The sequence below is a fragment of the Periplaneta americana genome, chromosome 8 (genome assembly GCF_040183065.1).
Source record: "Periplaneta americana isolate PAMFEO1 chromosome 8, P.americana_PAMFEO1_priV1, whole genome shotgun sequence".
NCBI lineage: Eukaryota > Metazoa > Arthropoda > Insecta > Blattodea > Blattidae > Periplaneta > Periplaneta americana.
Genome location: NC_091124.1, coordinates 134,486,664 through 134,510,114, shown reverse-complemented (window position 1 = coordinate 134,510,114; position 23,451 = coordinate 134,486,664). Strand labels below are relative to the sequence as shown.

Here is a 23,451-nt window from a genome sequence, read left to right as displayed (position 1 = left end):
CATCATCATATTCATCATCATACACAATCTCGCTCTCGCGCTTGTGGAATACCCTACCCAGTGACATCAGAGACTGTCGGAATTTAGTAGCGTTCAAAAGCAAGCTTATTAAGCATTTATTACTGCGTAGAGTAGGTTTAATTTGTACTTAACCCTAGCACTACTAAGCTTCAATCTGTCACGTGGATGGCTAAGGGGGGCAAAAATTGCCCGCGCTTTGTTTTGATTTTTTAATAGACTAAGAATTACTTTACTATGTTACTACACGATTTTTTATATCAGGAACATTAAAAAAAGACATATAAATATTTATGAAAATAGTCTTATGAAAACGTATATTTCTCACATAGGCTAATGCTTTGGATATTTAAACTTCAGACTTTTCTGTACTAAGTAATGAATAAAACATTATTTTAATATTTAGCCTACTACACAATTGTCTATATCAGGAACATTCTAAAAGACATATACAGTGTATGAGTTTTTTAAAATAGTCTTATAAAAACGTATATTTCTCATATAGGCTAATGCTTTGACTTTTTAAACTTCAGGCTTTTCTGTACTAAGTAATCAACAAAACTATTGTAGACCACAAATAACAAAACTAAAAATCAAAGTCACAAATTGCTCAATTGTCAATAGCTTTTTTTTTCACTCTCTTTCACTTTCATTTTCACAATTGGTGCATATGATTGTTTTTGCAGAATGAGTGGAACAAACATATTTACAGCACCTGCAGCAAACTATAGACACTTTTGTCATTTTGTCTTTTTCCCTTTTAGAGCTTTTTGTCTTCAAGCAGAGATGACATCTTCCCTGTGAATACGATGCACCAGAAGGAACTACACTAGTACTGGGAAGCGTTTTCCCTAGAACACTTTCTATTGCAGAGATGATAGGCTTTTGCAAACCTATAATATTCTTGGCTCTCTCTTCCACAACTGGCCTAACTAGTTGTTGGCCCAACTCTAGCATATAGAGCCTTCTTACATTATCCTTCTTCTTATTCCAGTCGGGGTTGTTTTTCATGAAAATTGTTCCACCATTGAGACATGCAATATCTATCAAGGTGAAAAATATAGATATTGGCCACCTTCTATGACCACAGAGTGATGTCGCGTCATTTGATCAATGCTGTCTATACCGCCTTTTGTTTCATTATAGTAGAGATTAACATCTGTTTTCTTTTTCTCTGTCGACTCATCCACTTTTCTATCATTATGTTGTGTGGATAGAAGTAGGAGATTCTTAGTGGGCTTGAGTCTGGTGATGTATGAAACCAAGGTAACTGGTGCCTTGCCTGTTTTCGGGTCTGTGAATAAGAATCTAGAGGAATATAGCTCTCGACCCTGCGTCTTCTTTAGCTCTTCCGGTATGTGCTTTCTGTTACTCTTCAATGTCCCCACCAAAGTCAGCTTGTCATCATTGTAAAGTTCCTCCGCTAGCTCGATGGATGTATAATAACGATCCGTTGTTACATTTCTTCCGGTTCCTTCCAGCGGCTTCACTAGGCGTCTAACAACTGATTTGCACTCCGTTACTCGGCGGGTCGCTCGTCCTTTCCTGCATAGACCTCCATTTTCAGAATGTACCGGGTGTGTGCATCCGATAACATCCTAATCAATATGCCATATTTGCCTGGCTTGTCTTTCATAAAGACTTTAAATGGACATCTTCCTCGAAAGAGCGAGAGCATTTCGTCGATTGTTAGATGTGCACCAGGTATGTAGTATTTTACAAACAATTCGTCAATTTTATAGAAAACTTCACGAATGGGGCAAAACTTATCTTGCTTTCGTCTTTCAGTTCTTGTTTGCTTATCATCAAATCCAATCAAGGACAGAAGTTCTCCAAATCGAATACGACTCATTGTAGCTGTGTAGATGTTCTTGCCCAGTACTTTTCCCCTTAAATCATCAATTGGCAGTTCACTGTCATTATTTGCACCCATGAGTATCAAAATACCAATGAAGGCATATAATTCTTCTGTGTTTGTAAGTTTTAGATTCCTAATACTAGCTTCTTCGTTAGTATGATGCACAATAGTGTTCACTATTTCAGGAGTTATAAACTTTTTGAAAGATTCTGACGCATTAGAGGTCAAACCTTCATTTGTCAAACCTTCATGGAAACTCACTATATTCTGTACTGACCTGCGGACTTGCCTTGGAGGTGCAGTAGTATATTCCCTACCACTTCTTGCTATAACAGCGATGTTAGAAGTAGAAGCGTGCTGCTGATCACGGGATGAACTTCGCGAACTTGAGTCACTTTCAATTTCTCTGTGATATTCAGTGTCACTATCGTATGTCACAACATTATCATCTTCTTCTGGATCACTTGCATCATCTCTATTATCTTCATTTACCATAGCTGTCACCACTTTTTCTGTGAGAAAACTCCGAGACATTTTGACACTCTGATTATTACGAGACATTTCACACAACTAATTTCCAACTGTTCCAGTTTGAATAACAAGACAGTTATTACTTTAAAAGCAACAATGACAACATAATTTGAATTAAATTTGTATATCAAGTGGTACCAACAATCAAACAATGTATATTAATCTGATTATTGATCAATATTTTCAGACAGAAAAATTGTCACACCCATGTCTAAGGGGGGGCAAAAATTGCCCGCACTATAAATGAAGATGGTAGGCAGATTTAAATAAATCATAAAAATTATAAGTCCATGTCATTATATACTTGCGATATTAATCTACAACTACCTACAATCTTGTTTCTTCAGGTCAACAATTACATATTCTACACAAATAAAACAAATAGTGCGGGCAATTTTTGCCCCCCCTTAGCAGTGCTAGGGTTAATCAATGAGAGAAATGCTTCTCTCTTCTTAACTTTTACAATAAACTGTCTAGCTTTTATTTATCAGTTAATCTTTTAGTATTTTGATTTTTATTGTATCTGTAAATTTAATATTAATTGTAATTATAATTGTAATTGTATTCTTAATATTGTAGTTGTAATCCCCTGGTAGAGGGGAAGAGAAGGCCTGATGGTCTTATCTCTACCAGGATAAATAAATAAATAAATACTGAGAAAATTCCTCTCCTTTATTGTCAATAGTCTTCAGCAATGATAAAAGAAGAGTGGATATTTTTCTTGCTTACAATTAAAAACAAGATAAAACTAGCAAATGTAGTTTTACTGATTTTGTATCAGAACTACAAACAGAAGTCAAGGAAAATGGTGTTTATTGTAAAAGATCAAGTGTTTCTCTCTTTGTCTTGCATGCAATGTACCGAACTAGTGCACAAGTTTTTGTCTTTGCACAGCCATACATTCGTGCAATTACAGAATCAAAAAACATTGCTCTGAATAAATTTCCTGCATGATCAGAAACAGATAACGGGATACTGTGCTTTAAAATAAATGATGCATTTGTGACCATAGTTTCATCATTATTAAAGAACGAAGTTAGCGCCATGCAATGAAAGTAGCAACTACAAATACAGTAGGTTAGTGCTTCATGTCGAGGCTGTTTGAGCACTGCAGTCGGCTATGGTTAGCCATTATTTTGCAAAAAAAGTTACTAGTGGTATTCCAAGCCTTTTTTAAAATATGATTTAGCCATTTCTAGCCATTTTCAGTTTTCATTGTCTCATTTTAAAATTAAAAGCAGAATAATTAAACTACAGTAGAACTTGGTTATAATGACATCCAGGGGACCTTAAACATTATGTTGTTATAAACAAGTGTCGTAGTAACCGAGATTAGTATTATCAGTCTAGTGAGGTGGAAAATGGAAAATAACAAACTTAATTAGGCTTATTTTAGATTTATGTATTCACTTTTAAGCCTACCATGAACATAATACAGTGCACATACAATTATAAATACAGTATTCTGTATTAAAACAGTTTGTTCCGTACTTACTAAACTTCTTTAGTTAGGAGTCAAGTAATCAGTCATTTTACTCTCTTGTCTCCTACTTGCCGAATACACACTTTCTAAATTACGTTCTGCGAGTATGTTCATAATTTCAGTTACAATTTCACTGCTCCCTCCTCTAGCTTCGATCCATTCTGTTCAAATGCAGCAACAATTTTATCCTTTCTCTTCCAAATCGTTTGAATTGTGAAATTAACTACGCCAAACTCCAAGACACATTTTTAATTCCATTCTCAATTTGATGAATCACTTTAACTTTTTCTTCCAATGTTAAAACTCTTCTTTTAGTGGCCATACTGTGTTAAAATGCGTCCATTTAGTGAAAACTTCCTATCGAAATTGATCACAAGCAGCTACCATTAATACCGCATGAATTTGGGTAGGTTACAATGGGTGGGGAATCTGCCTGCATTTCAGAGGTCTATGGCAGAAGGGGACAGCAAAGAATATGCCAGGTTACCAGATTTCAACAAAATATATCTTAAAATACTTTGGTTCTTAGAAAATCGTATTCCAAACCGAGGTTGAAAATGACGTTATATGCGAGGCAGACGCATATACGTTTGTTGTATTGAGCAAGGTAGAAAAGCTTATGTCTTATGGGGAATTAGTTGGGACCACAGAATACTTGACGTTATAGGCGAGGTGTCGCACAAAACGAGGTCGCTATAACCAAGTTCTACTGTAGTTGAATTTTAATTTTATTATAATTACTTTAACTTTCGTGTTCCTCACTGATTCAATAAGTTGTCACATACAAGTCACGTATTGTCACTTCTAAAGGCCGAATCTCTGCTAGCTTCTGCATATGATGCCTGGTATTGTAGAGTTGAGATATCAGGGAATTACTGTGGTTCTGCTGAATCAATGCATCATTATTTGAATTCGAGCTGCAACTTGGAGAGCAGTGAGTGACTTGTTGAGACTTTAGTGCATAACTTATGTGTATTATATGATGAAAGAGTAATGGAACGGAGAAATATCTGCATGGAAATATCATATGTACTTCGGTACATTAAAATAATATATATATTATGTGTATTAGCTATATGTTCGACTCTTGGAATATTGGAAGAACATGTTGTGTAGTCTCTAAGTAACTTGTGACAAGAGTATTCTTTATTATGCCAAAATCACAATACCCTCAAAATTACAGAAGGAGTGAGAGAATATATCAGACTTTAAGGAATGGATACAGCCAGTTTCAACAGACAAAACAAGACTTGTAGGCTTGTGAAGCAGAAATCAGAGCTAAATTGTGTAATCAGAAACAACACACAATTTCAAAGAAACATATGTCAGCATCTCATTTCTTTAGTAGCAAGCGACAAGCACAAATCACCTATAAGACTGTTAACGAAATCATCAATACTGGTAATAGGAGCAAAAAAGCTGAAGCTGAACTAGCATTGTATATTGCAACACATTCTGCAATAACGAACACTGAACATCAAACACAATAAATTACACAATAACATATTTTCTTTGAGTAACAGTTAAACAATATGTTTTATCTCTACATAGGATCAAATGTAAGGGAAATAATTGTGAATATGTTTGGCTCACATTTCATTGATTTATTAGTGAGAACAGAACAGAAATTAAGTCTCATAGCTAAACCGCAGAAGTGCGCGCCCTTTACCGTTATGACTGGAGCGTTCTGTGACAAATGTAATGAACTCTCAGGTAAACAACTCACTGTGCGTGCTTCAGACATACAGTTTAGAGTATATGAATTTCATACATACAATAATCATACATTCCGTACTTATCTAATTGATGTGATGTCGACGGAATCTTTTTTTTTTTTTTACAATAAGGAATTAGAATGTACAACTATGTACATACGTAGATTGTCACAGGAGAAACTTCTGCGTTTATCAGTTAGAATATGTTTGTAATGCGAAAATCTTTTTTTGATATCGCATGAGGTTAATGGAGAGTATATGAAAAGGTTTACATTGTCATTTAAGTTTTTGTCCTGTTTTTTCACCAAACTCTTCAACATTGCATAGCCATTATTTTTTTATTATAGAATGTAATTTTTCATTTACCTTATCAGGATATCTTGTTAATTGTTTCCGATACTTTCTCAATTAATTTAACACACTCGGACATTTGTAGAGCAGATGTTTCCAGTCGAGTTATAACTTGTGGCAAGTTTCTGTATAATTGGTATTTATGAATTGTAGATTTTGGTGCATATTTTCTGAAATCAGGGATTTCGTTGTTAAAATGGCAGCTGAATCTTCGCCATCTAATGCATGAATAACTACAGTTTGTAGTTTGACTTTATTGTAAATGTTCTGCAAAATAAACAGCAGCTGCAAGCCAGGTGCTCAATCTTGTAACTATGGGTTGAGGTGGAAGGGGGATATCTGGTGCAATTTCTCAAAATTTTAATATTCTTCAAGGGGCTTTGAGAAATATTTTTTTCACAGATGCTATAAAACAGTCCACATTGCCATATAAAGCACGAATAGCTTTAGCAACTCTATGCAGTCCATGTGCCAGGAAAGTTAAATGCACCATGTTGATATACTGCTCTTTAAGTTGTTTTGCTGCCTTAATAATATATGAAGCTACATCAGTGACAAAAAGAAGTGCATAATCATATTTAATCCCTGCATAGCCTTATAAAAAACTTGGGCAATACTTGGTTTACCATTTCCAATTTCTCTGAAGTTAGCACAATTTTTTTCCTTACACAGTTCTCGGAAAGTATACTGACCACCACATTCGCCACATATCTACCACTTACATCTGTAGACTTATCAACTGAAACCCATATATTTTCTGATTGTTCATGCTTTCCCGAATTTTGGCAATTGTATTCTGGTACGAAATTGGTAAATATGCTTTATTTATTGTTGCTTCTCCTGGAATATGTTGATTTATGTATTTTTCCAGAAATGATCTAAAGTGGGGGTTGTCCAAAGTTCTGAATGGAATGTTTGTGTGTACCAACATGTCACATAAGTCTATATTGAATTGTGACCGACTATTTGAACTCGATTGGTTCTTGTTTGAATTGCGCTCAACATTTTCCTTATGTGTTTTACTATTACAGTGTCTTTCAAATTAGTACTTCTTAAGATGCAATTCCTATGAAAAATCTGACGGATTGCATGCCACTGCCACAATGGGATGTTAGGTAAATGATTCCTTTGCTGTGTCAGCTGTTGCGTCGACCATAATGCAGATTGAGCCAAGCGGATGTACCTCTTCGAGAGCAGTACAGATGCAGCCGGAGTGTGTCGAGTATAATACCTTGCTGTATGTCTGAAGAAAAAGTTTTATTTACCGTTCTGGAAGAGAAAAACTGGTCGAAATGGTGCCGAAGTTTTGATGCATTTTTGATGTCGCAAACCCAATCTACAAAGACCAAACTGTTAAAGACAATACCTGGAAAGAAATAACGGGATTTGTCGAGAGATCAGGTAAGAAAAATATAATCTACCCTCAAAGACCAAAAGCTATTACTTACTAATAAAATAAGAGACCTACAAGATTTTGTAGTCTCTTGATCACCTCAGCAAGATCTCTTAGTGGTAAAAAGTGATTCTGCCCTCTACATTTCAGGGTAGTTCACGAAACTTGCAGCAGCTATACCAAGATGCTAAGTCTTTTGTTCAAAGCGTGACAAACCTTACATTTTCTTAACTCTCACCTACAATCCGCAATGACCAGAAATAGCTACTGCATTACTCCCACATGAAAAATTCGCTGATCTTCCTGACATTATTACTTGTGTTTTCACATTGAAACTGAAGAACTGAACACGGATAAGTTCAAGAAAAAGTATTAGGCATAAAAAAACATTCAGAGGGAGTATGTTTCACTATTATGGAAGCAAATAACTTTCAGAAGTCTGGTATTCTTCATTCAAAATAAATTTGAACAATTTTTATTTGAACTTCTTATGGGCTTAGTTTGCAGCATTTGGTGCACAAGCCACTAGTCAAACTTTAAACGTCAACCCTAACTAACTTAGTGATCAATTGCAAAATTTCAAATCTTTCCCTAAGAAACTGTTTGAAGTTTGGGTGTATTTTAAAGAAAATAACGTGTAGCATCAAACACAATACATGATGAATATCACTAAATTTTCATTGTGCTTTAACTGGCAGCACCTATCAACTGAGAGTTTTCTTACTGCGGTCTAAAGAGAAGTCTCAATTTAATGTGAAAACAATACAAGACAACGTACCAGTGAAGGAAGTTACTAACTTGATGCCAATTTTTTAATATTGGTACCATGCCATAACATCTAACATTTTGGAACTATGTATTGGCTCAACAATCAAGAAAGAAATAGAAAGGGTGAATCTGTTAGATCATCTATTAACAAGACTGAAGAATACAGGAAGTAGTGTGCAAATTAATCCGAACAAGCCATAGTATATTAACCCGTAAGCACACGCGCTGGGGTAAAAAATACCCAGGCGTTATTTTATTTGCTGGCAACACTGTCCATCAATTTTAAATTCATCCCGCGTTCTCAGTATCTTTCTTTCAGATCTTTGTGCATTGTTGTACGTATGATTGAGTTAGTTTTCTTGTGGCTGCACAAGTTTACACATGTTTATATAAAGACCGGGTAAGAAATACCCCGCGCGTGTGCTTAAGGAGTCAGTAGTAGCGAATAATTTTGATAGATCTTAGCATGCAGGCTTTCACGGCTGGTGTCTAGTTGAAACAGAGCTTCCGGGCTAAGATGCCGTGGTCTACTGGTGCTGACGTTACCAGACGTTTCGTCTACTTCTACGGCAGACATCTTCAGTGGTTAGGTATCCTCGGTCGAAGTCTTCTGCTCGGGATACCTGTAGCAACTGTTGCTACAGGTATCCCGAGCAGAAGACTTCGACCGAGGATACCTAACCACTGAAGATGTCTGCCGTAGAAGTAGACGAAACGTCTGGTAACGTCAGCACCAGTAGACCACGGCATCTTAGCCCGGAAGCTCTGTTTCAATTTTGATAGAGTTCCATTTGTATTTTACATTTCAAAACGGACTTAGAGTCTAAGCAAAGTCGTCAAATATTAGGCTGGCTGGATGAAGAGGACGAACAAGAAATTATTCAAGGTGAATCGGAAGATGAAGATGATCATATTTCGGAAAGTGAACATAATACCGATACAGAACAGGAACAGGAAGCAGATAGTAGTGATGACGACTGTGACGACAACGCTCCACTATCTCAGTTTACTACTTACAAAGGTAAAGACGGAACTTCTTGGAGGAAGAGTGTACCACCTCGAAATGTTAAGACCAGAGCGTGCAATATAGTTACTCACCTTCCGGGCTGTAAGGGACAAGCTCGCCAAGCAAAGTTACCATTAGAATCCTAGTCGTGTCGTATAGATGATAACATCATAGATGATATTGTCAAGTACACAAATATTTACATCAGATCTATCCAGAACAACTTTGTTCGCGAACGTGATGCTTCGATAACTGATCAGACTGAGATAAAAGCACTTTTTGGTCTGTTATATTTTGCTGGTGCACTGAGGGCAGCTAAACTCAACGCTAAAGATTTGTGGACAACTGACGGAACAATGGGAATAAACAGTTTCTTCTTTCTTTTGCGGTGCCTTCGTTTCGACGACATTACTACAAGAGAAATTAGAAAAGCGACTGATAGACTCGCTCCAATGAGAAGTGTTTTGACTCTATCATAAAGAACTTCCAGAAAAGTTATACAGTTGCTGAATATTGCACTATCGATGAAAAATTGGAGCCCTTCTGAGGACACTGCTTATTCAGACAGTATATCAAAAGCAAACCAGCCAAATATGGCATAAAAATATTTGGACTAGCTGATTCCCGCACTTTCTATGTGTTGAACTTGGAAATATACTGTGATATGCAACCAGAAGGCCAATACCGTCAATCAAATTCTCCATCTGATGTAGTCAAACGGCTGATTACTCCTATTAGTGGAACTGGAAGAAATGTTACGTTTGATAATTGGTTTATGAGTGTGCCACTTGCCAAAGAACTTCTCAGTGATCACAATTTAACATGTGTTGGAACTGTAAGACTAAATAAACATGAAATTCCTCCTGAATTTGTGCAGAAAAGGCGTGAACAATTTTCCAGTATTTTTGGATTCCAAGATAGACTGACTCTCACTTCCTATGCTCCAAAACCAGGAAAAGTGGTTCTAGTAGCTTCACTATGCATTATGATGATGCCATTGATCCAGACACCAGAGAGGAAAAGAAACCGGAAATAATAACGTTTTACAATGCTTCTAAAGGAGGAATTGATGTAGTGGATGAACTATGCGATACATACAGTGTGTCCAGAAAATCCCGACGTTGGCCACTTACCGTGTTTTTTGGTCTTCTCAAAATTACAGCAATTAATTCTTTAGTTCTTTATAAAACTAACAATGCTACTTCACAAGGACCAATCATCCGCCGATAATTTCTGAAGGAACTGGCTCTTGGATTGGTGAAAAATCATTTGGCTCATCGGTTGACATTGAAGAATTTGCCTTTGGAAATCAGATCCACTATTCGAAGAATGAATGGTGTGGAGGAACTAACCCAACCAACACAGAAACGAATGAAGATGTCCTCAAGTCGATGTGAGGTATGTCCTAGGAAGAAGGATCGTAAAACTAATACTTCATGCCATAGGTGCAAAAGATGATTTGTAAAGAACATTCGGTGCCTTTTTGTGATGAGTATGCTGATACCAGAAGTGGTGATAGTGAATAAGTGGACGAGTGACGCCCATGAATACTTTTTCTTTCATTTTTACATTTGTGTTAGCACTGAGATCAAAAATATAAGATTGTGGTGTTTTTTTGTGGAAGACTTTCATTCAAAGTTAGTATTCATATGATTAATTGTTAAATTAAAAAGAAGTGTTCAAATTACTTTAAAATATTCCTAACAATTATAACATTATAGCATTTCAGTATTAATTATATTTTGTTGTTAGTAACACTTTATTTATTTTGGGGTAAAAAATACCCAACGCGTGTGCTACCGCTATAAAATAATGTGTGTGTGCTGACGGGTTAAACTAAAGTACAGGATAAAATGGATGTTCAACGTACCTCACCAATTTATGTGGCCTCCCTTGTTTGTAATTACATCACTGACATGATCTGGCATGGATTCCACTAAGTTTCCACAAATCTTCTTACTTTCTTCATCGTGAAACCAAACTTGAATAAGGGAACAAATCATTTTTTCCTTTTGTATAGAACAATTTGGTTTTACCATTCTCCTTTTGCACAGTGACTACAAGTTCTCAGTCGAGTTTATGTTGAGTTGCCTGGCCAGGAGATATTATTCTGGTTGAAGAACTTACTAGTCTTTCAAGTCGTGCAGTACGATATTCAGTGTGTGATTATGTTGCCAGGTCTTTTTGAACCACACTACTGCCATCCAAAAATGATTCCTGCAGCTGCGGTAAGACTCTAGTTTTCAATATGCGAATATGGCGCTTATTTGTCACTATTCATCATTCCCTTGATAGAAATTAATGATCCATGTCTTTCATGTGTAAAACAACTCGCTAATTTGCTAGGGGACGTCGTTGCATATAGACTACTTTTACACTAAACCTAACCTTAATGTATACAACATATACTAAAACACTAACCTAATGTAACCTGTCACAGATTAAGAACAAGGATAGGTTAGGTTAGGTCAGGCCAGTTTAGGGTTTTAGTATATCTTGCAAAAACAAATTTTAGGTTTAGTGTAAAAGTGGTCTATATGCAATGACGTCTCCTAGCAAATTACCAACAACCCTAAAACATTAGTTTTGGGGAGGGGGATGATTCGGTGCTTGTTGGAGATAAGCTGATAAATTTCGGATCCCTTGAGGTGCATCTACACGGTTCAATTTTCCATGCATATATGCATGCAATCTGGGGAGAATATTGAAAGAATCAAGTTGAAAATGAACGTTCTATTAAAATGCATACAGATTTTGTGTCTACAAGGTGCACTGCATTGAACGTCATCTTTACTACAGATATATAAGTTAATAGTTAATAAATATTACATATCAATCCCAAACTAAGGCTTACTTGAATCACAAGATTGTGGTTGAACACCCCATTGACACTCGTATTTGCGATAATCTTCAATAAACGTAATGGTACTTGCCACTATTTTCAGCTTAAAAGGCCTACCATCATGAAACAAAACAATTTTCAGTTTATTCAAGGCTACCTAGAATAATCAGCAGCTCGCTACATATTGCTGTTGAATGAAATATGCACAAGATATCTATTGGCAATGGGTAGCTTTCAATTTCCATATGTGCTCTCATTTTTAGTGGAAAAAGCCTGCACAATTGAATGTGTTTTGTTCACTCTTGCATGCATTGCTTGAATGCATTAAAGTTGAAAGAAAAGTTGAACCATGTAGATGTAGCTTTATGGATGAAGTAACACGGTGACATGAATTTCGAAATGAGATTCATCATAAAAAGTACCTTCTTGCAGTCCTGTCCAGTTTCTATGTAATTTTGGCCATATTAGGCGTTTTCTGTACATATCTGGGGTTAGCAGTCGTATTTTTAATGGCTTGCGAGTCTTTTGCCCAACTTTAAAAAATCTAGACATTGTTGTGCGTGAATATCTATCCCAGTTGCAGTTATTAATTCATGAGTTAAATCAGCAGCATATAATAGTCGGATATTTTACTTTTCACAATAATTAAATGACTGTCTTGTGGTGAAGTTTTCCTTTTCCGGCCACATTTTCCTTTTTTCTGAGGTGTGATGGCTCCAGTCTCTCGATATAATTTCAGGGTGGAATTAACTATGTAGCTAAGCTGACACTACACTCTGCAGCAATTTGCCTTTGTGTCATGTAAATGTGCTCTGCTAATGTTATAATTTTATATCCACGAATTCATCAGAACGAACACAGCAATGCAAATAAATCAACACTACTAAATGCTTCTTTTTTGGGACCAAAATGAGAGAAAATAATTAACATTTTGCTAAAAATATAAACCCTAGAACTTCATCAATGAAAGTCTGCTATATTACTGAACTCAATTAAGCAGAAATGTGCAACTGGTAGATCAACAATCAAAGAAAATGCTGAAAATTGTCATGATCGGATTAATTTGCACATTAATATAGCTCTTGATGATGGACCCAACAGGTAGGTTCCTCCTTTTCCCATATGGAGCCAGTGGTGATGCGTCAATAAGAGCACAAGAAGAAGTGAACACCTTGTATCCCTTAATACACTATTTTTATTATTTAACTAGCCGTACCCGTGCGCTCCGCTGAACCCATTAGAAATAAATATAAAGTAATTACATAATTAAAATAGGACATTTGATCCAGGGAACATTCTTGTTTGATAGAAGGATAAATCGTTTAATATGTTACTTAATTTAAATTGCATCCAAATAATTAAAATGCGATCATTTTGGTCCAGAGACACTCATTTGGTGCAATGACAATTCCTTTAACATGTTTCTTAATTTTTATTACATGCAACCATAGTTTAATGAAGATTGACATCATTTAGATTTAATGTGTATATTTTATTTTACTTGTTATAGGTTTCCATTGAATTATAGTAATAACTTAATTTTAACCCTTGTTTTCTACGTATTCAGTAAATGGCGCTTGGCCCACTATGGTACTGAGCCCTTCAAATAACTTAAATTATATTATATTACATCAGAAGTTACTGTAATAACATTATAGCATTATGTCCATCTAGAGAAACTACACTTTCCAGTGGTGAAATAATAATTAATTATACAAATCGGTTAATTTAGCTTCCGATATTACTTCATACAAACATAGAAACATTCTCTGTAGGCTATCTTTCATAGCTTTCGATTGTTGCTGTCCAAGGCCTCTTATAGACGAAGTCATTTGTTTTTTAATTCATTACACGGCCTTAGATGGCAGTTATTTTAATTTTAAAACTCATTTATCTCATTAAATATCAGTCCTATCAAAATTTTTGCAAGGAATAAAACTTATCGCAAATTATTTTTAAAGAAACTTTTGTTATGTAACATTTTTCACAAAAATCAATAATAAGCGAGATATTTCGATTTATTTAATTCAGGCCCCCTTATAACCGCCCTTTTAAATAATGTATTTTGAATGCCATATAGCCTAAAATCTAAGTTACAACGAACTTAATTTATATTCCAATTTTCATCGAAATCCGTTCAGCCATTATCGCATGAAAAGGTAACAAACATACAGACAGACAGACAGACATACAAACAAAAATGTCAAAAAAGCGATTTTCGGTTTCAGGGTGGTTAATTATATATGTAAGGACCAATTATTTTTGGAAAATCGAAAATTACCAGAAACACATCGGCTACAGATTTATCATTAGTATAGATGTCGTATTGACGTAATGGTAATGTATAATATCTAGTAATTTAAACTTCCCGCAAATTTCACAGACTTTTTGTATAAATTTGGCAATGTGCATGTGTACTCTTTTCAAGGAGGTTACATGACTTGACATGCATGTGCGGCACCTAATTGTCTATAGCGGTCACTTATGATTTGTCAAGAGCACAAGGCGTTAAGTGTACATTAAATCTATCCTGCAGATGTCAGATGAGTCGATGAAGAAAATATTCTATATTTTAGTCTGTAGGTGTTTGCATTTCTTACTATCTGAGCTTTTATTTTGTATGAGTGTGTGTAGAGTGCTGCTACGGGAGTCCAGTTTGTGAATTATTACTATACTTCAGGTAATGTATTTATACAGCGCCTTCAACTTAAGACGCAATCCTAGCCATGGCAGGCAGCCGGGTGATAGACCATTCTCTATAGCGGGAAGACCCAGAGGTGTCGTGCGACCCAGCATGCAATTATACTTGTTTTTTTTAAAGATGGGACATGACAGGAGCATTGTGATCGGAAAAACAACTGAATGTCACATAGTGTGGTAGGCCTGTTGCTATGGTAACAACGGTTTTGTTGCCAAACTTACCGTTCCCACATGGCGAGTACTTAATAGCTCTCTTGGCGACATTTATTGTGCACACAGTGTTAGCATTGGTACGTTTCATCTTTGATTCTCTGTCGATTTTTGTGTTGTTTTCTTACCTTTGCGTCAATTGTCAATGAATGTTTTAACGTCAGCCATCGTAACGTCAGTTGATACCTTCCATCAACTGGCAGCGGGTAGTCCATAGCACTGTAGCACTGTAGTTCCAAGTTCGGCCACTAAACTGTCATGTCCCATCTTTCAAAAAAACAAGTATAGTGTTGGTTTGTCTTCTGTAAGGTGTGAATGTATTTGATCAGTTTTAGTTTTCATTTAACGTGTTTCGTGAACTGTACTCTGTTTAAGTTTAAATTTATCACGGTGTTTGCCATCATGTTACTTTTATCTTTGGGGTATTTTGAAACATAAAGTGTATGTGAACAATCCTCATACATTAGAGGAACTTCAAGAAAATATTCGGGCTGTGATCTCCAGCATTTCAAGGCAGGAATTGGATCGCGTATTTCAGCATTTCTTTGCTGGTGTGAGCGTTGTATTGAAGTTGGTGGAGGTCATTTTTAACATTTTATGTCTTAAGGCAATAAACATCATTAAATTAATTTTATGGAAGATAAACTAACACTAAACACGGGTAGAAATAATGCATGCCGGGCCACTTAGCAGTTCAATTACTGCCGCTGGGTGTTACCACTTGAGAGTACTGCCTGCCTGCCAGTGCCTGGGTTGCATCTTAAGTTGAAGGCGCTTTATGTGCAATGCTGTAACGACATATCCTACAAGACAAACGTGGTGAGCAAACTGAAATAAAAATATTGGGATTTCATTATTATTATTATTATTATTATTGTTGTTGTTATTATTATTATTTTGTTAATATATATTTTGAAACTATACATGGTATTTTTCGACAGTGATACGTTAAAATAATGACATTTAAGTTACTGTAGTATATTAAATTTATTAATTTTGACTAATGACTTCAAGTTCTCTTCAGTTTTGGAACACAAAATTGTGAACACATGCAATATTTTGTCACGATTCGCCACTGTAAGGAGCTGATATACTTAGCCTATATAGCTCCAAAGTATTGGACGTTCCTACATCTACGACATAGTGCAATTAAGCCTACCCAAAACTCTCACACCATGTTCAATAGCGTTAAAGTCTCAAGTCATATTTAAATACTACTGATCTGTCATGTAAAGCATTCGTAAAACACTTGCATCAAATCCTTAAGTACTGATGACTATTCTTATAAAAAAAATTCCACATTGTACCAATGTCAACATTCTTTATAAATAATTTGGCCTAAGGTACTGTTAATCTTCCATAATAAACCTATCTGTTAATTATTTTCCATAATAAACCTATCTGTTAATTATTTTCCATAATAAACCTATCTGTTAATTATTTTCCATAATAAACCTATCTGTTAATTATTTCTTTACAATTGCGTTTCCACGTTAATGTACAAATGTTGGCCAATTTACGTACTTGGCTTCTAGTCCAGTCATATGTACTGCAAACAAAATAAAAATTGAGTGCCGACACTAATTTCGCACCGAAATAAGGGTAGACAGTTGTTGTGAAAGTTGGGGCAGGTGGAGAGGTGCGAGCTGACAGGATCGCTCCGTCGAGTTGGAAGGAGTAGGCGACAGGGAGGGGCAGCACGTATACATCTCATTTCCGTGTATTTCCTTACCGATCATAGAGAAGCAGCCAGTTTTCGTAAGGTCGAATCAGTGACAGGTTAGGTTAGGCTTTTGATATGCCTTGCATATAGGCCTACTCATAGTTGTCTAAGAATGTGCCCTTTCTTCCAAGAATTACCCCAAAGGATAACAGGAATTGGCAACCGATTTACGTTATGCATTAATATTATTTTGCAGATTTAACAAAACGGTTAACAAAAATGAAAATTCGCAAACTGACAGTAAGTAGCTGTTGGATTTAATTTGTCTAACAGGCCTAGTTTAACCTCAGTTCGTCTCGATGAAACAGCGTTACATCATGCAGTCACTTATATTTCTGTATCGATATAATATGCAGGGATCAGCATACCACCATCATTTTCTGGGATTTCCTATTTACTCTGAAGTTCATTTTCACTGACCGACATGACCTACGATATTTATATGTTCGGAATATGCAGATTTCTAAATTGTATACTTCTCATATAAAAAAGCTAATGTCAAAAAATAACCTATAAAAACTTCTTCTACCATACAGAATTCGTCTTTGGGGCTAGAATAATAGTGAGCTATATAGGCGCAGTTCATAATGAAATACGAGTAGCCTATGTAACTCACCTTTTGAAGAATATGTTCCTGAGAAAAATAGTATAAAAATAGTGGAGATACAAACATCATTATGAAAACACTGAAGAATCTTTTCTTTATTGTGGATGGATGATCCCTGAAATAGAAATCAGATACATAAATAACACATTTTAGGAATTTATTTAATACATAAATTGTACTGCATAAACCTTCATGCCGCAAATCTGTAATTTTATTTTGTATTGCTATATTTGGCAACACTGTCACATGTGAAATGTATAAAAGACAATGGTTGTAACATATGAAACAATTAAAAGAGACAAATGTATGTAACATTTATACCTATTATGAGGGGAATTCCACACATACAAACTCGCTACATAAACAACAGAAAGAATAAAGCACGCCCCTGCCGATGTGAAACAAGAATATTCTTTAAGTCTGTAGCCCTCCATACTGACATATCTGAATCACGTGACCACAAGGAGAGTTTGTATTGGGCCGTCACTGAACTGTCTTCTGAATGAGAAAATGGCTGCCTGGATTGATGGAAGTGTCTCCTTTGTTTAGGACATTCTGGTATAAAAATCATAGGAAACATTAAAATGCCGAGTGCTTCTTTTACATCATCACGTTCATATGTAAGAAGATCACGAAGAAAAGGAGCTAATAGGATTCCGCTTCCATCCCGAACTAGTTCTGGTAAGTTGAATGTTCCTGCTGCTAGTGAAAAGTGTTTGGACTCGTCCTATGCTCATGTCTCAATTGACAGCTTATTGTTTTGTAAAATGAAGTGAGAAATTTATTAGAAAGTGTCTTTTTATGTGGAAGAAATATGAGAATTTGGGGTATATTACGGAAAATTTAGATAAAACCTTGTACATTCGTTATTTCAGATTAACCTACTAGGTATATGTATAGGCTATCCTTAAACTTACATTTAGCAGTTTTAATTCCAGTCTAAACACAAAACTAATTTGATCAAATGAAACTTTTAGGATCAATAAATTTCAGTTAAAATGACTGTTTTTATTCCAGTTGAGACTTATAAATTATACAGTTCTGATTAATCTGTCAATCTCCCTTCCACAGCAGTAGTTTAGGCCTACCTAGCAATAATGAATGCTTTAGGTCTAATGTTGCGTTTATAGTGTGTAACATGTCTGCGCATTGTAGTTTAAAATAATTTTCTTTTCGGTTTTGACACACTAGGACCTAGTATTTCCTTCGTTTGGACTAAGAAACATCTAGTCTTCTCTTGTTTGAGATTTGTTAAATTTATGCGATAAACTTCAGTTTACGGTTTCCTTTCTTCAGTTCTACTCCTATCTTGTGCACACAAAATAAATTGTTGGTCACTCAAAAGCCCTTTTCGTAAGCGTGATGATGCACAGTCGACAAGTACAGACAATCTGCTCTCCTTACTGTACTGGTATTGAAAGTACTCTAATTTTTATAGCTCTGCCTATTATATTTTCTTCAAATTATTTCTATTTAACTGTTATAAGTTAATATGTTAACTTCTGGTATATCGAAATGTATTTTTAAGTAAAATATGTAGTAATTACCATTTACAGCTAAGTTCTTGGTAAAATCAATACGATATAGAATACCTAAATCATAAGTGTAATGCATGAAATTTGTAATTGATAGGAGTAGGCCTACGTGCTTTCATGACCTAGGCCTAACTCCATTAAAATAAGATAAAAGTTGGTTGCCTACTCAGTTGGTAGGGCCTACGATATAAGAATCTCCCACTTACCGTTGCTGTTTCTAACGATAATCTTCGTTTTATAAAAGCTAACAGAATCTAATAACTTAATGTTTCCTAACTGTGGTTACACTTAAGATATTGATAACTCAGAGACAAAGTGAATTGAGGATACCAGTAGCCTACTGTGTTAGGAGCTGATAGGCTGCTTGGAATGTAGAGAGACTGTTGTGGAATTTCTTCAGTCTGTTACAGAACTTTGCAAACATCGACTAATATAAGGTAGCCTAATAAGAATTATCGTTTCTCTTTACTTGTAGGTATTTTATGTTGTGTTATAGCCATATAAAAATAAGTTTTAGGCAATTAAAGTAGGCCCTAGTATTTTATAAATTAATTATGGATTCGAAAACATAAAGATCACCTACAGTATGTATGTTTATAAGGTACTCTTAAGAAGTATTAATGTCGATTGGAAAAGAGTTTCCTTGATCCCATTTCTTGATGGTAGGTGATGGTAATGAATGAAGAATATAGTTTACATATTTAATTAATTGCGAATAAATCGTTATTGTTTATTATAATATCAGTAGGCTAATCAGAATGTACATCAGAGGGTTCATATGCAGACCATTTCCACTCCAACATCTATCTAACTTAGTCTAACAAAATCTGTTGGCGAGCAGGAACTGGTCATTTGCGTCCATACGCACTTCCCTGCTCAGACCAGTGCTGTTCCACCCTCTATGGCTTAGCTTCATCGGGATAGGCACTCCACACTACCATCATATGAGCTGACAGAACATGACTATCTGTTAATGGTCTGCATAGGAACTGTCTGTATTTATTATAGATTTTTGTAGCATTCTAAGGAAAGAACAAGAATTAAAATCATTTAAGAAAGACTGTAGATATGGACCTTAGTTACAGAAAATGTAAAAGTACCTAGTCACCTGTGTCATTTGTAAGGGAATCTCGACAAATTGTACATTCGGATTTAATTGTTAATACTTCTTTCACTGGGCTTTAAAGAATCAAGTAATTGAAGAAAACATATTTATACTGAGTGAAATCTACGTGATGTAGTCTTTGTTGGACATTTATAAGTGAAATAACAACAATTCATTAGGCCTATGTACCAGTGAATATAAATAACATATAGGCTTATCTCTACCTAGGCTAATTGTATAAATATTATTTTATTTTGATGTTTTCAGCTGAGCCATGTGAACTGCCATGCCAAGTACTGAATCAAAGTATACCAGGTGCAGGCAGCACGTCTAGCAGTTCAACTGCGACAGGTGCATCATCAAGCTCAACAAATTCGGCAGCCACAGTCGCAGCCTCCACAGCAGCAGCTACTGGCAGCACTAATACACCTGATGTGAATGGTGGCATTGGAAGTGGAGGTGGTGGGTGTGGTGGCGGTGGTGGAGGTGGCGGTGGCAGCAGCAGCAGCAGTGGTAATAGTAGTAATAATGGTGGTAGTAGTTCTAGCCACCATTCACCTTACGATCTGCGTCGGAAGTCTCCACCTCACCATGATGCTGCTGCCAGCACTAGTGGCACAACAGCAACAACAGTTTCTGCTTCCACAAATTATTCGGTGTCAATGCTCCCCGCTAGGAAGAGACCACGTCGGACATGTTCTGTCACAAATGAGAGTAAGTACACAATTCAGATAGGCTCTGTATGTTTGTAGAGTAGCGTATAAGGAATTGTGAGAATCACTGTGGAGCCATTTCATTGTTACAATTGGGGCAATTCAGACATGATAGACTATATATATCTTAATGCAGTTACTACTTTTTGTTGTTTCTAGTAGGACATACTTCTCATATTGTTTTCAAATATTTTTTTTTTTTAAATAAGATAGTTTATAACATGTTAAAAGGGTGTTATGATTGGAACTCATATAGTGCCTTTTAGTGCTAATTTTAGTAAGAGATTAAAACTGTGTTAATTGAGAATAGGCCTATAATTCGGGCGTGCTTCCAAACAGGGGTAGCGGCATTTCCCCTAAGGTTAGAGCCCAGTTTAGGTGTGTGTGTATTAATCGAAAAAATGTCATATAAACATGCGTTCTATTCTCAATATTTTCCAGCCCCTAATTTTCGATAAATATATAGCCTACACACCTAAACTGGGCTTTAATCTTAGAGGAAATGGTGCTGCCCCTTTTCGGAATCGCGCCCATTAATTCTTACCTGTGCGCTCCGCTGCACCCGTTAGAAATAAATATAAAGTAATTACATAATTAAAATAGGACATTTGATCCAGGGAACATTCTTGTTTGATAGAAGGATAAATCGTTTAATATGTTACTTAATTTAAATTGCATCCAAATAATTAAAATGCGATCATTTTGGTCCAGAGACACTCATTTGGTGCAATGACAATTCCTTTAACATGTTTCTTAATTTTTATTACATGCAACCATAGTTTAATGAAGATTGACATCATTTAGATTTAATGTGTATATTTTATTTTACTTGTTATAGGTTTCCATTGAATTATAGTAATAACTTAATTTTAACCCTTGTTTTCTACGTATTCAGTAAATGGCGCTTGGCCCACTATGGTTCTGAGCCCTTCAAATAACTTAAATTATGTTATATAATAGGCCTATTACGTATTATATTATATTATATTATATTATATTGTATTATATTATATATTATTATTATATTATATTATATTATATTATATTATATCAGAAGTTACTGTAATAACATTATAGCATTATGTCCATCTAGAGAAACTACACTTTCCAATGGTGAAATAATAATTAATTATACAAATCGGTTAATTTAGCTTCCGATATTACTTCATACAAACACAGAAACATTCTCTGTAGGCTATCTTTCATAGCTTTCGATTGTTGCTGTCCAAGGCCTCTTATAGACGAAGTCATTTGTTTTTTAATTCATTACACGGCCTTAGATGGCAGTTATTTTAATTTTAAAACTCATTTATCTCATTAAATATCAGTCCTATCAAAATTTTTGCAAGGAATAAAACTTATCGCAAATTATTTTTAAAGAAACTTTTGTTATGTAACATTTTTCACAAAAATCAATAATAAGCGAGATATTTCGATTTATTTAATTCAGGCCCCCTTATAACCGCCCTTTTAAATAATGTATTTTGAATGCCATATAGCCTAAAATCTAAGTTACAACGAACTTAATTTATATTCCAATTTTCATCGAAATCCGTTCAGCCATTATCGCATGAAAAGGTAACAAACATACAGACAGACAGACAGACAAACAAAAATGTCAAAAAAGCGATTTTCGGTTTCAGGGTGGTTAATTATATATGTTAGGACCAATTATTTTTGGAAAATCGAAAATTACCAGAAAAATTTCGGCTACAGATTTATTATTAGTATAGAATTCCTATTGAATATTACACTTCAGTGATCAAAACATTTATTTTACTTTCTTAATTTTGAAATTTAGAGTCTTAATTATCTTACAGTTGGGATAATCTTAAGAAATTGCAAGGAATTTATATCTTTTATGTATTTATTTTTTAGGGAATTCTACACAATAATTTACATGAGGTAAAGTTAGTAAGCTTACATAATATGAATTAAAAATTTGCTTCCAGAATTACAAATTTTGACAAATACAAGAAATAGCCACAATTTATAATAGCACTTGTTTAAAATGAAACTATCTTCTCTTATTTGCAATGTCAGACAGATTGACTACTCTGAATATTGTATACTTAGGATCAAATGATTGATCCACAGTTTCTTATTTTGATGCATATATTTTAGATGATATTCTGTCCCTGTTTTTCTAATACAAGAGCATAATAAATTTGGTTCTTTCTTACTTGGTATCAATATAAACAAGTATCTACATAGTTTCAAGGTTTTATGTCTCCAGAGATGATTTTGACCTATTACCCCGCATCTTCATTGTATAATGACAATATTATAATTCTTTCATTTGAATTTGAGCCACAGATTTGGCCATCACCCAGGCATCCTTTTTCCTTCCTTTATTGAATGGAATGTAACCTGTATAAATGAGTAAACTGTTCTAATTTTTTCAAAGCCTTTCTTGCAAGCATTTATAGTATCCCTTAATACTATTATCAGTTCTATACCTCTAACCACTTACTGTGTACAACAAAACTTTCAAGGGAATTGATTGTACATTTTCTGCTTTTAACTGCCAACCAGATGTTATGCTTAACTTTTCCATTCACACACTCAACAGTTTGAGGCTTGAAAGTAATGTAATTTTCCCTAAGATAGGTTCAAGAATCCCAAAAATTATGATGCAATATAAACCTAGAGGACATCGTCGACCAGGAAGACCTTTAAGAAGACTGCTAGATGGGGCCGAAACAGGTCTACAGAGGCCTAATTCGTGAAGGATGATGATGATGATGACACTGAACAGTACCTTTTCCATGACTTGAGGCAAAGAAATTCCACTCTACTGACATACCTATTAAAATCTTCCTCAAAAACAATAAGTTGGTTAGGATAAATTAATTTTTAAATTGAGCTGCTGCTCTATCTGAAAAAAAATCTT

General features: G+C 35.1%; 2 protein-coding genes across 7 annotated transcripts in view; one reads left to right on the top strand and one right to left on the bottom strand.

The window, feature by feature from the left end:
• Sras (Ras converting CAAX endopeptidase Sras) overlaps positions 1-17,679 on the bottom strand; it is a 168,787-nt gene extending 151,108 nt beyond the window's left edge. For all 6 annotated transcript variants that reach the window (XM_069833671.1, XM_069833670.1, XM_069833668.1 and 3 more), the window contains exons 1-2: positions 17,527-17,679; positions 17,215-17,320 (exon numbers count right to left, since the gene is read on the bottom strand). In XM_069833671.1, coding sequence (XP_069689772.1) covers positions 17,215-17,320; positions 17,527-17,639 — 219 coding nt within the window. In that variant the 5' untranslated portion in view covers positions 17,640-17,679. The remainder of the gene's footprint in view (positions 1-17,214; positions 17,321-17,526) is intronic.
• Positions 17,680-17,689: 10 nt separating this feature from the next.
• The window catches only part of FBXO11 (F-box protein 11), an 86,029-nt gene continuing 80,267 nt past the window's right edge, over positions 17,690-23,451 (top strand). Inside the window, exons 1-2 of the mRNA XM_069833667.1 lie at positions 17,690-17,886; positions 20,113-20,559. Coding sequence (XP_069689768.1) covers positions 17,790-17,886; positions 20,113-20,559 — 544 coding nt within the window. The 5' untranslated portion in view covers positions 17,690-17,789. The remainder of the gene's footprint in view (positions 17,887-20,112; positions 20,560-23,451) is intronic.